Below are 13,681 nucleotides of genomic sequence, written 5' to 3'. Positions count from 1 at the left end.
ACAAAGACGCTAAAATTATATCATGGGGAGTGAGCTTAAACGATGTAAAGGCTTCATACGACAGTCCAGGCTTGTCTGCGCTACTGGCAGTGACTAACGCACGGTCGAGAGATACGGTCGCTACTCATTATGATATCATCTGCGCCCTAGTAGAATCAAATCGCAGATCTCCGAGTCGACATAAAACCAACTGTTCATAATTTGGAGATTAAAAATTTGATTCTTCTAGTTCTAACATCAAATCCCAAATCAGTCGAACAGGAGCGTGCCTTCGTATGTGTCAGTGTTTGGATTTTTCCAGATGTCGGAATGATGATGATGCAGACGGGGATGGTGAAACAAAGTAATACATATCGAAGTGTCGACGGTACGGAGCATTGAACTGTGCAAATTACCGTACCTCACAATACTAGTTTTATTGCATTAACTAACAAGCGCTCCAAATTGTTATAAAATTGGGCTAAAGTATGCTATATCACCAGCGAACGATACACGCAAATAGAAGAAAGCAATGCTACTACACGAACTTAACTGCGTTATTGCTTGACAGTGAATAAATAGGTTTCAAAGGGGACGCAATCGTTGTGCTTTTGGATACCAATAACCAATACTAAATCATTAATACAATTATAACAGATTTCACTTTAAGATCATGCCGAGATAACACACTATCCTTTGGGAATTGGTTACCAAAAGTCTATTTCATATAGCCACAATAATAAATAAGAAAAAATGAAAAGCTTTGCATCTCTGTCTGGATATATACATATAATATATATATTTTAGTTGCCTTAATCTCCTGTCCGAATATCCTAAGATAAACAGGATTAAATGTAATTTTAATAAGTGAGCAATAAACATTTGTTTCTCAATTCAGTGGCTACATTCAGGAAAGGCGTACGAGCCGTCCAGATGGTTGGCCGGGCAAGTACGTAACTATTGTGAATACGTTTCAGTGTAAATGTCAATGTGGTGTTCAGATGCGATGGTGTCGGTGGTCGCAACTCGCACGCACCAACAGTTATAGCAATATCGTGTCCTGTTATCATTGTCTTGTATACGTTATCTATGTGCATTTTATAAAGCAGTTAGATGTTTCGCCTCTCTATTAGACGTAAACATAGAGAGAAATTTGTGATGTAATTTTATTTTGGTCTTGTTAATGTTAAATTATATCGTATCAATATAAAAAAATAATGTACTTAGGAGTATATTTGATCCTTAATTTAATGCATCGATATAGCCCTTCCGAAATGGATGTTGTAACGTCAATAGATTTAAAAGTGCTTTAAGTTCAAGTGAAATTTTATGATTGTCATCATCTTGCGTTGGGAACGTTTTTATTAATATTAGATGGCCCCGCCTCGATAGAAATAAAAGGACCTTGCAGTGGTTAATCAGTGCCTCAGATTCCGTCGAAAATATGGTATACGCTACTGTCCATCGTGTAAGATCTCAGAAAATCATTATTAGAATTCGATTCATATTGAATATTAGAATACTAGAAGGCTCAGAATACCCCAAATTTCATCTTTAATTCTCATTCCATGCCCACTAACATTAGTCATGATTTCATTTTAAATTAATCAGTCTACATACAAGAGTTTTTTAACCGTAGTTTAGTTCTAGATTCACACAAGCTTGTCTAATAAATGTTTTATTGTTGTCTGTTAATTTAGTTGTAGCGTGTTTGCATGTGAATGTTTTGAGTATGTCTATTCTAAAATTAAATTAATAAATATTGATGTTTTCTTCACTGTAAATTTGTCTTTTAAAAATCAGTTTCACCTTTTTTTATGAAAAGTTATCTAAGATAAATGTTATACGTTAAATCAGAATAAGCATATTTTTTTAAGTCATGACCATTGAATTATTTGTATTACGAATGAATTTTTTTTTTCAATTCAGTTTTTTCGATTAGTCGTTCTTGCCATCGAGGTGAAACCGATTGTCATCTTTTCAATATAAATGTACTCGTATCTCATTAAAGTTCGTCATACAACTTTGTTTGACAAGTACATTTGCGATGTGTAGGTTGTTTTATCGATTGAGTGGTGTATCGGAATGCGAACTTGTGCTGATGTTTTGCAGATGACCACCATCCTCCCCCCACCTTCACGCCGCCAGAGTTGCCCAAGAAGGTCCATGTTCGAGGTACATCTCAGGCTCAAGGGACTGAGTGATTTTTTTTTTTAATTTTCCTTATACTTTCTCATCGGCCAACACATTTACAGCCAGATGCTTACCCATAGGTTAAAGAGTTGCACTTAGATGCTTCACCACGCCTTTTCATAGCGAGCACCAGATGGCTTATGGAAGCCATTGGAAGGTCTAAACTTGCTTTCACTAAGCATGACCCCATAGACTTACTTACGCTTGTGCGAGCGATATCCTCCCATTGACGAAGTTTAGGTTTCACGAAACAAATGGTGACCTGATAATGACACAACCTGACAGTAATACTTTGTTATGCATCACACTTTCTTTTCACGAGGCGAATATAGACTGAAGTAAGAGTATCATTGCTTCTTGGTTAACTCTAAAGCGGATCTATTCATTTCTGGTTTGTATCCTAACGCCAGGCTTGCGGATCTGTGTCATGGCATTGCATCTAAACGTTTTTTTTTTATCATCTCTATTGAATGATCTGTTATTCAGCTTCTTGTCGTAGAATTTTGTAAATTCTGTCCTATGAATAAAATTTCTTGATAAAATTTTATTAATTACCTTTATGTTTAGATAATAATTTTTCCTTTTTAAATTGTTGTTCAAGGTGAAATCGCTAGGGAGAGAGGAGAGGATATTAGTCGTAAGTACATATATAAATATAGCAAATAATATATGTTTCTCAAATACTATAAACTTCAAGCATTAAAGTTTAATTGGAAATAGTTTGCGTAGATATCAAAACATAACAGAAGTTGATTAACTAGTTAAATATATTATTTTGATGAGTTGATTTTATATTAACATAATGCTGGTACATTACTACTGTTGGTTTTAAAAATTTCAAAAACATATATATACAAATACCACACTTGTGCTTTGATATTAGACGTTGTTACCGTTAGATAAATTAATTGCAAGATTTATAGATTTAATAGTTAACAATTATATAATATTTTACTTAATTGGAATGATAAAACCTATTAAGTAGGAATAATTTACTACTTAGAAGAACCTTTACATAGGAGTATATCTAGCTATTTAAGAAAATAATATCTTCAATTAGTAGGCCAGAAGGTTATACCGTGTGTTTAGGGTCTTTGCCGGATGATGTTAGATTTAACGTTTGTTTTAAAAAGTTTAGTAGATAAACAAGACAATACTGAATTTGAAATTTGAATATTCACTTATAGACATCATGACTTCAAAATTAAGTTTACTGGTAACTTGTAGTATGACGACAAAAGTGTTTTTAAAAGCCTACTTGACTTGACTTGGCATAAACTCATAAAAATAGAAAGAGACAAAAACAGAAATGTATGGAAAAATGTTTTCAGTCATAAACCGTAATCATCGGAATGCGGCTCCGACGGCCCTGCTGTCCCCGATGGCGAACCAGCTCATGAACACGACGACCACGAGGCAAGTCAACAAAGTCAAACCAAACGTCAACAGAGTACCTCCGGAAACGTAAGTTATTTATTTAAACTAGCTTCCCTATGTTTATACATCAAAAGATCTCTACTAAAAGTTCCTTGACGTATTAAATTAAAAAAAAAAACGCTTCAAAATGGTTGACATGAAATTTCAAAATTAGAACATGGAAAATATTGAAAACAATTTTGTCTTATAACGTACGCAATCTCTTTTAAGCAAATATTGATGATTTTCTATAGCTTCTTACCAACTATGTAGCAACTTTTCAGGATCTACAGAGGTAAAAAATATTACGTAGTTGTTAAAGATCTAACATTTTATATAGGATAACATAAAAATCACGGATTTTTATAATTAATATTACACAGGGGTATAACAGGTTTTTTATTCATATAGGTACAAGAATGGAATACAACAGTACATTGTGGAATATTTACACGAATATACTTTAAAAAGTAGTTTTAACGATATTCAATTTAAAAAAAGCCTCAAATAACATTATGACTAATCAAAAAACCCTGTAAAATTTGTTTATGTCAAATTAATTGCTGCTTTTTACAAGCATTTGATGTCTGCTGTTATTTAGCACTAAGTGCACTCTGTATGCACGGCACAATTATTTATGTATATCTCTGTCTAATGATTTGTCCTTACTGTGTTGCACTTTTACGACTCCTTATAACATTGGAGACGAAACTCTGGCCCTGTTTGCAGGAATACGCAAGACCAAGATACCAATTACCAAGCCTATCATCTAGCCTACGAAGTGAAAAAACTCATGTAATTTTTATAAAATTATATACCACTTAGTTCTTTTCTGATATTCGTAGTTTTGTATCTACATGACGTTCTTTCGGTCTTGTAGAATGAAGCTATGTGTAGTGTGTAGTTTACGTTTGGTGTAGTTGATTTGGAATGGTTATTTTTTTTTTTAATTGTGTATCCACAGTTCCGGTACGCACGGCACGTATTTATTCGTTGTTTGTAGAACGCCGTAATATTATTAATAAATCAATGTATGATTTACGTTTACCAACTTGAATAGTGTAGTGTAGTTAGAGCACTGTGCAATTATTATATTATTTGCCAAATGATATTGTTTGATAATTTTCGTATTTTTTTATCCTATAATACTCGAAGCAAATTCGTTTAATCTTTAAATGATCGATTTATGCAGTTAAAATTTTTTGCCTATATTTTATAGTTTTAGTAACATATTTATTTGAGAAGATGCTTGGAGAATTAATTTTAGTATTTTATTTTAAACTTTCCTAATAATTAAATCAAACGCTAAAACGCCCATTTAAACAAAATCACCAAATAATTCAATAAGCAAGTGTTTGAAACATGCACAAGAATAAAAAAATACATATATATTTTTATTCATTATTGCACCGTGTAAAGTGAAGCACGACTGACGGACATTCTCGCGACAAATATAAATGTCAAATTATCTTTCTTAATCAGGCCAACTAGCAGAAGTAGTGGCGGCAATCAAAACAGCAATGGTGTAAGTCTGCCTGCCGGCCTAGCAGACGACCAGTCGAAAGATTTCGACTTCGAAAAGACTGAAATGAAATATGACTCAACGGGAATGTTCCATTGGAGTCCAGCAAGGAATTTAGAAGATTGTATATTAGTATGTATTATTTATAAGATTAATACCTTAATAATCACCTTTATTTTTTTGGAACCTATGAAAAAATTTATCCCTCTAGGTTGCAAAAAACTAACGATTAATACAGCCGATTTTACTTCTTGTATTCCAATATAAAGGGTTAGTGAGCTACTAAATCTACAGGCACAAGGGACATAACAACATAGAACCAAATATTTAAGCACATTCGTTTATCACCAAAGTTCTATAAATGAAGTACTTTTAATATCAAAGCTATTTTATTGCTTAACAGGACAGGAATCAAGCGGCGATGACAGTGCTAAACGGTCACGTGGTAGTGTGCCTGTTCGCGGACCCGGACTCGCCTCTAATAGGACTCAGGAACCTCGTGATGCCACTGCGGGCATCGAACTTCCATTACCACGAGCTGAAGCACGTCGTTATCGTGGGCAGCGTCGAATATATAAGAAGAGAGTGGAAGATGTTGCAGAATCTACCTAAGATTTCTGTTTTGAATGTAAGATAGACAAAATTACGTCACGACAGTATTATTTTATTCCAGACAGATTGCTTTATAAAATCTCTATGACGAAACGTTTCTATCCGAGACATCTTTTCCAGGGTTCACCGCTAAGCCGGGCCGACTTGCGCGCAGTGAACGTGAACCTGTGCGATATGTGCTGCATACTGTCAGCGAAGGTGCCATCGAACGATGACCCGACGCTGGCCGACAAGGAAGCTATCTTGGCTTCGCTGAACATCAAGGCGATGACGTTCGACGACACGATCGGCGTGCTGAGCGCGGGCGCGGCGGCCAACGGCGGCGGCGCGCAGCCCCCGCCCGGCGCCGCGCCCGCGCCCGTGCTGCTGCAGCGCCGCGGCTCCGTCTACGGCGCCAACGTGCCCATGATCACGGGTGAGATCCTTGCTGCGTGCCTTCGACTGATGTAGACGGATTTCATAGCCTATATGTTCATGTTGAGGCTTGAAGTGTTTCCCTTGAGTGACCTACCGTAATTATAAGCGCGAGGACTATGACATATTTGGTATGAAAGTATCACGATGACGGATCAAATCAACAGGACAAACAAAAGCAGCCTGTAAATTTCCCACTCCTGGACTAAGGCCTTCTCGCCCATAAGACGGATCAAATCGAAGGGTATTAATATCTTATATCACCGTACAGAATTGGTGAACGACAGCAACGTACAGTTCCTGGACCAAGACGACGACGACGACCCGGACACGGAGCTGTACCTGACGCAACCATTCGCCTGCGGTACTGCATTCGCTGTCAGCGTGCTGGACTCCCTAATGTCCACTGTCAGTAATTAATCTCTACAATTAATTTAATAAGATAATTCAATCAACAGAATTATCGAACATAAATTTTCCAAATCGTTCGGCATGGTTACCGAAATTAATTTTTGTGCCAACATTAAAAAAAATAACAATTTTAATTTATATACTCCTTCTTGTTTTACAGACTTATTTTAATCAGAATGCCTTAACACTGATTCGATCACTGATCACTGGCGGTGCCACGCCTGAATTGGAGTTAATCCTCGCTGAGGGAGCTGGTCTCCGCGGAGGGTACTCCACGCCCGAGAGCTTGGCTAACAGGTTAATTTTCTCATAATTTCCCCATAGAATAAAACATCTGTGTGAACAAGTCAGGTGGAATCGACACTACACATATCCATATTTATTTAGACAAATTAGTATTATTATATATTTGTTTCTCTTTCTCGTAAACAATACATTCCTTAGATAATGTCGAAACATCGAGCACTACCAAATATAAATTAAAAACATGGTAAATATCCCGTTTTAAATAGTCTCTGTTATATACACGAACTAACTCAAAAGCGTCGCAATTCGTTAACGTAAACATTTTTTGCTTATTTGTGCTCATTCCTGCTCCCTCAGAGATCGGTGTCGAGTCGGTCAGATATCGTTGTACGACGGTCCGCTGGCGCAGTTCGGCGAGGCCGGCAAGTACGGCGACCTGTTCGTGGCGGCGCTCCGGACCTACGGAATGCTTTGTATCGGACTTTACCGCTTTAGGGACACGTCGTCCTCGTGCGACGCGAGCAGCAAGCGATATGTCATCACTAACCCACCCGATGACTTTTGCTTGCTGCCGACGGATCAGGTAAATATACCAGCTTTAAAACAATACTTTTTTTTATTCAGTATCATCTTCTCGGGTTATTTCACTTATAACAGCTTGATCCCTTTTGATGAGTACCCTTTAAAAATATATATATAGTACGACATAAATTAGATGTAGCATCGGAAAATGCAATGGAATGAAAATAAAACCGATTACTGCCGATTTACACAACCAATACAAATAGCTCTCTATCGCGCCATTCGACGCTATTGGTCGCTATAGATTCACGCGTCTGAGAAAGCAAGTGCATGTAAATCGACGTGTCAAATTGACGAATATATTAGGTCATATGATATTACAAGTTATTACGTTTGTTTAAAGATCATACTCGCATCAGAAGTAAATATTGATAATTTGGGATAGCGTACTCAATTCGGATGTGATCGGTTTTACGAATTTTGCCGATGCTACATCTAAGTTGTTTTGTACTATACTAGGATAGTATATATATATATATAGTTTATATATAGATATATATATATGTATAGTTTCGACGACCTCAATGGTCGAGTGGTGTGTACACCGGTTTTCATGGGTACGCCACTCTGAGGTCCCGGGTTCGATTCCTGGCCGAGTCGATGTGGATTACCATTAGTTTTCTATGTTGTCTTGGGTCTGGGTGTCTGTGGTACCGTCGTTACTTCTGATTTCCATAACACAAGTGCTTCAGCTACTTACATTGGGATCAGAGTAATGTATGTGATGTTGTCTCATAAAAAAAAAAAAAGTATGTATAGGAGGATTAAAATGGGTGTATGTTTATAGGTGTTCGTGCTGATGCAGTTCGACCCGGGCGTAGAGTACCGGTCGAGCCGGCGCGCGGCGGGCAAGGACGACGCGTCCTGACTATTGCTGTGCAGCGCCCTCACCGACGGGCCCTACTCCTACATCTAGGGGCCTGGCGACCCTCGCCCGAGGACAATCCTACCCTCCCGCCCCGACCTCCTCGACCGCCCACCTCTCCCGGACGTCGTCGATATTACCAGATTTTAGTTATCCAGCGTTACCTTAACTATTTATTTTTATTTCGGCCTCTTTATTTTCTTTCTCACTTGCGAACTGTCTGTTATACTTTTCACTTCCACTCCTCCTTTTTCACCCAATTTGAGTTGTCTGTGTCGCCAATACCGGGTTTGAGTTTTACTTTTATTTTTGACGGCATTTCCTTTCGGACACTGCACTGCAAAATTTCACTCACTTCGAGCACTTAATAGAAGATTCTAGAAGATCCGTGTCGCTTCTCGAAACAATTATTGGGTAATAACAGCCCCATAATACCGGGACAGTTTGTACAAATTACACAGGATGTTATCGAATGGATACACGACACTTATTGTTGGACATATACAGGATGCCAGAGCGATAGAATTAGAAAAGCTTTCAATGTTTCAGTATATTTTAGTCGTGAATTTAGATCGTGTCATGTCAGTGATATTAGCTAAAAGTTGATTGTATCAAACGCCTCTGGCCGTGCACATGTCCATCGATAAAGGCACACTGCACACTATAACACTTTCCAATATGAGGGTAGACAAACGGTGATATCAAACGATTCGAATCGAACACAAGGACTATGTAATCAAATGCTCAATGTAAAAGAACCTTTTAAACTTTTAATTGCACGAAAGCTATAATATATCTGGACAAAGTTATAAATATAAGGTACATACTTGCATATATAAAAAATTTGCTTCGTTTAGATTGTCCATTCCTTATCAAGTAGATTACTTTTCATAATCACCATTAAGGTTATTTCTAATTGATATTACGTAGAAATATATTAAGCATTTATAATACTCATCGACTGATTGATGTATTGTGTAACTTCTCACTTCACATATATACTTATACATTATTTATTTTATTTTGACATATCTATATGTTTTCTTAAATTCACATTGAATTCGTTGTTTTTTAGTGTTTTGTAAGGCTTTATCGCTTTTTATAATGCACGGTATGGTAGTATGCATATAGTTCCATTTCCCACTGTCTTCTCTTTCGTATTATTTAGTTTCTCTTATTATTATTATTATTGTAATCATAGAGTAGATTGTTTGGTGAACGCTTTATTTTCTATGTGTCCCATTTATGACTTATGCACAGAAAATATTGACATTTACCAATTATTAAGCTTCACCATTACTATAGTTCACTTTTTGTTTATTTTTTTAATAAATATATTTTTTTAAAAGTATTTCGTTTTTTCGTTTTTATTTCCTCAAATAGGGCGGGGGATTGTCAAAGTGGACGTGGTTTGCGGCGCTGCACAATAAATAAACGAACTGAAACAAATTATATGAAACGATATATATATGAGTACCATTGCAATTGCGAGAATGATCTGATCCATTGGGATGAACGTGAAGAGCTGAGTGCAAAGTGTAATTTTGCTGTAAATGTGTGATATTATTTTGAAAACGTCGTTGTTAATAATATGGCTTTTGAAGCCTGCGATGTAATTAGAATTAACTCCGGGTGCTTTGACGATTGTGGACTCTTGATAGTTTATTGTATTAGATAAGATAAAACTTTAAATAACTGCACTAGAACATATTCTAAATAAAGAAATACTTAAAAAATACGGGCAGTTACTTGAAGTTGCATTCTTAGAATTTACTAAATTAGTCAAAATCGCATCACCGTGATTAGTATCGTACACATAGAATCATTTAGTGATCGAACTTAATGCAATAATTTATTACTAAATCACAATTACAAGATGTTTGATGAATATTGCGATGAATATAATTATTATAAATAGATATATAGTTAAATAGACACCGCAACGAGCTAACGCTGATAACACCGCATTATATTAGTCGTTAACGAATTAAATACCTCAAATAATAGTGTAATATTTTGAATGTTAAATAAAATTATCATTTGTCAAACATCCTGTATATAGTTTTTCGTGTATTGGGGTTCGTGCCTACTGAAAGATGCAATCGAAATTCAATGTAGATACAAGTCGGACAATAATGAAGTTCATGAAATTTCAACTCGATTTCAAATAGCATAAATTTGCTCATCGCTTCAAAATCGATAACACATTTATTGGCCGACTGTAAGATTGCGATAAAATTAAAAAAAAAATGTAAATGCATTTCGTTTGTGCGAACCCTACGCCTGATAACATAAGGTGAAACTTATCGATATTATTTTTTGTTTTTCAAAATATTCCAATCAAGCCGAATTCCATCTTTAAGCACAGTTTCACCCAACGTTTGCGGCATTAGATTACTAATTAGGATCACCATTATAAATAGGATAGGCAATACCGGCCTTATTTATACATAGGGTAATATAACACGTAGCGTCAGTGTCGTTTAATCAACTCGGTCCAAACGAATTATAATGCTAAATGCAATTCGTAACGGAATTGAGTATTACAACAAATACACTGCCATTTTTTGTGTAAATTCTAATAGTCCAATTATTTAATTTTAAATCAATAATAGTGCAAATAGTTTCACGTAAGCGGAGAAACGTGAAAAATATATTATTATAAAACATAACGAATTCGCACCAATACATTCGTCTATTGCGTTTTTCTTTTTAAATAAATCTTTGAATAAATGTTACGATTAAATGAATATAGTATGGCAAGGTAGGAATAAAGATAAACGGCTAAGCGTTGAACATCTTTGACGAACGTCATGCCAAATGATGGGCTTGATCAGCTAATGTATTCACTGCAGTGACGTAACGAAATTATAATCGAGAGGCTTTTGGCATAATTTATTAATATTTAAAACGTAATTATAATATTCCGTGTCTTTACATCGTTTGATTGATATTTTCAATTAAAATCGAAAAACGTGAAGTGTCTATTCGTATCTGCACTCTCACATGATAAATTTTTAAATAATGACACAAGAAAAAAATTGGCAAGGTATAGTTAATAAATTCGAAAAAAAAAAAACTTATTGTACCTAGATAGTTGACGCAAGATATCTTTATCGATCGTAAAATTATAAAAAAATGAGATGGTTGTGCACGATAGGTATTTAAATCGAAGTAATCGGTCTGTCCAAAAAATTATTCTTATCTATTTATTGTTGTATTTCTGTATAGCAATGCAAATTCGATCAACCCAAATTTTAACACGAGGGATACAAACAGCCGCCTCGAGTCGGACGATAATAAATATAAAAGAATTTAGCTATCATCGGAGTAGTAACCATGCATGCCACTGGGAGCCTGTAGACCTACAAATGGCTAGAGTGCCGCCACAAACAGCTGCAAACTCTATTTAACATTACTAGCTCTTTGTAAATAGTCAAATGTAATTTTGTATGTTACGTAAGAATTTTTCAAAATACACCTTTGCATTAAAAATAGATGGCTACGGCTGCTTTAAAAAATTTATATTCGATACTGTCGTGTGTAGTTTGTTGGGAATTAGCCTTCTGTCACTGTATGCTAGTTAGGTTTAGAATTCGGACGTCTCATTGTAAAAATGTAAAATACACGCTAATAGGTATTTTGAATTAATTATGAATGTTACATCTAAGGGTAATACTAAATGATGATTTTTCCTTTAATATTTTTATACAGCATTACAAATATTTATCGCAATTAAAAGTTTATAGAGGTGGATCAGTGTGCAATTTAAATAGTGTCTAATTGTATAATCGCCTTAACAAGAGAGAATATTGCTGAGTCCTTCTGCGTGTGGTTGCATGTGGTCTAATGTTATCGTACGTAATAAATTTTTATGCTCTATGCATGTATCTTGTCGCCAATCACGATTTTAATGTGATGATGCGTCGTTGCGTCAAAAATTATAACGATTATATAATACGATCCGATTTGTAACATAATTCAAAACGGTAGTCAATTTTCAGTTATCTTAATAATATAATAATTACCCTAATGTATAAAAAAAATACTTAACTAAACACCATATCAATAGATGCCTTGTATATCCACATTTACCGGTTTAAATGCTAGATAAAATATAGATAATTCTGTAGAGGTCCAACATAGAGGCCAAAGTTGTTAAAATAGTTTGTTAACAGTACAAGAGTAGGTTTACGACGCGAAAACCTTGTACAAATCGGATCTTTAAATATTTAGTATTGAAACGGATTTAGTATTCAAATTCGAGTAGCGACTTTTTATTATTTATAAAGTAATACGTAATCAAACACACTGTACCGTGCACACGCACAAAGCATTCGTGTACAGACAAAGATTTAACATGTAGTGAGGTCTTATCTAATGAACTATATCGGCGGTGTGTTAGTTCCTGAATTGTTTCGGTTTAACGACTTTCTCTCGCGAAAATTTAAGTCGAAATTATATAAACACTAAATGCCTATTCGCAACTAGGTAGTACCATGTTTTGTGTGCAATGAAATCCTAGAATTAACAACATTGTTGACTATTGCTAATAGCTTGAGATTGTTAACGTTTTTAGAACAGAATGATGAATTTTTATGTATTATATACGTATTTAAAAAAAAAATCTTAACGCTCTATATTACGGATATACGCTAGACCCTTTTTGTAAGCTGATGCCATCTTGTCGTGTTGTTATACGCATAGTCCTGTCTTAATTAAAGTAGAATCAATATATAATGATGGCTGTGAGGTAACTATTAAAACAATTTAAATTTATATTATGTAAATGAAAAGATTAAAAAATAGTAAGGAAGAGATCGCTATGTCGCAATGACGGTCAAATGATAAATTTTTTTGTTATGATTTGGCACTGACTCTTGATATTAGGCGTCCACGGTAATATCTAGACTGCCTAAAGTTTACGATCGATGATACCTAAGCTTACATTTAATCACTTATGAACTTTAGATTTTAAGATATATATTAAAATGCTTTATCTATGTCTAATGTCATTTTTAATCTATTAGCGCCAGTGCCAAGACAGAGCAATTGTCCAATAATTTGATCAGGTATTGGCATCGTTGCCGCCATTCATGTTGCGGGTTGCCATACTGTTGTTTGAATATGTTCACCTCTTAGCTCATATTATGTAAGAATATAATTTATTAGTATTAAATATACGTCGACTCTAATTCATAGCGACCTGTTGTATAATTATGTTGTAATTGATAAAAGTGTTATTACATTCATGGCAACCCATGAACTCAAGCTCACAGCTTTCTTCGCAGTTGCTCAAATTTCTCAAATCGTAACTCCATGTTTCACTGCTTCTAGATGCCCATTTATGAATTTAATATCACCATATTTGCGGTTGGATTCAAAACGAGACGCTTAAGAAAGATTATACAAGTTTCCATTCGAAACATTGCAAAGGCTCA

The 13,681-nt window shown here is 35.2% G+C and overlaps 1 protein-coding gene across 32 annotated transcripts in view; it reads left to right on the top strand.

Moving 5' to 3' along the window:
• LOC124532626 (calcium-activated potassium channel slowpoke) overlaps positions 1-9,591 on the top strand; it is a 65,104-nt gene extending 55,513 nt beyond the window's left edge. For 10 of the 32 annotated variants that reach the window (XM_047107623.1, XM_047107624.1, XM_047107626.1 and 7 more), the window contains 12 exons: positions 302-367; positions 2,092-2,154; positions 2,774-2,809; positions 3,504-3,636; positions 4,318-4,383; positions 5,071-5,242; positions 5,514-5,738; positions 5,843-6,137; positions 6,408-6,544; positions 6,708-6,844; positions 7,151-7,376; positions 8,163-9,591. In XM_047107623.1, the coding sequence (XP_046963579.1) occupies positions 302-367; positions 2,092-2,154; positions 2,774-2,809; positions 3,504-3,636; positions 4,318-4,383; positions 5,071-5,242; positions 5,514-5,738; positions 5,843-6,137; positions 6,408-6,544; positions 6,708-6,844; positions 7,151-7,376; positions 8,163-8,243 (1,637 nt within the window). In that variant the 3' untranslated portion in view covers positions 8,244-9,591. Of the gene's footprint in view, positions 1-301; positions 368-877; positions 929-2,091; positions 2,155-2,773; positions 2,810-3,503; positions 3,637-4,317; positions 4,384-5,070; positions 5,243-5,513; positions 5,739-5,842; positions 6,138-6,407; positions 6,545-6,707; positions 6,845-7,150; positions 7,377-8,162 lie in introns of those variants that run through there. The other 22 variants (XM_047107631.1, XM_047107632.1, XM_047107629.1 and 19 more) reach the window with 11 other exon arrangements.
• Positions 9,592-13,681: the final 4,090 nt, after the last annotated feature.

Source organism: Vanessa cardui, chromosome 9 (genome assembly GCF_905220365.1).
Source record: "Vanessa cardui chromosome 9, ilVanCard2.1, whole genome shotgun sequence".
Lineage (NCBI taxonomy): Eukaryota > Metazoa > Arthropoda > Insecta > Lepidoptera > Nymphalidae > Vanessa > Vanessa cardui.
This window is presented reverse-complemented; position numbering and strand designations above follow the sequence as displayed.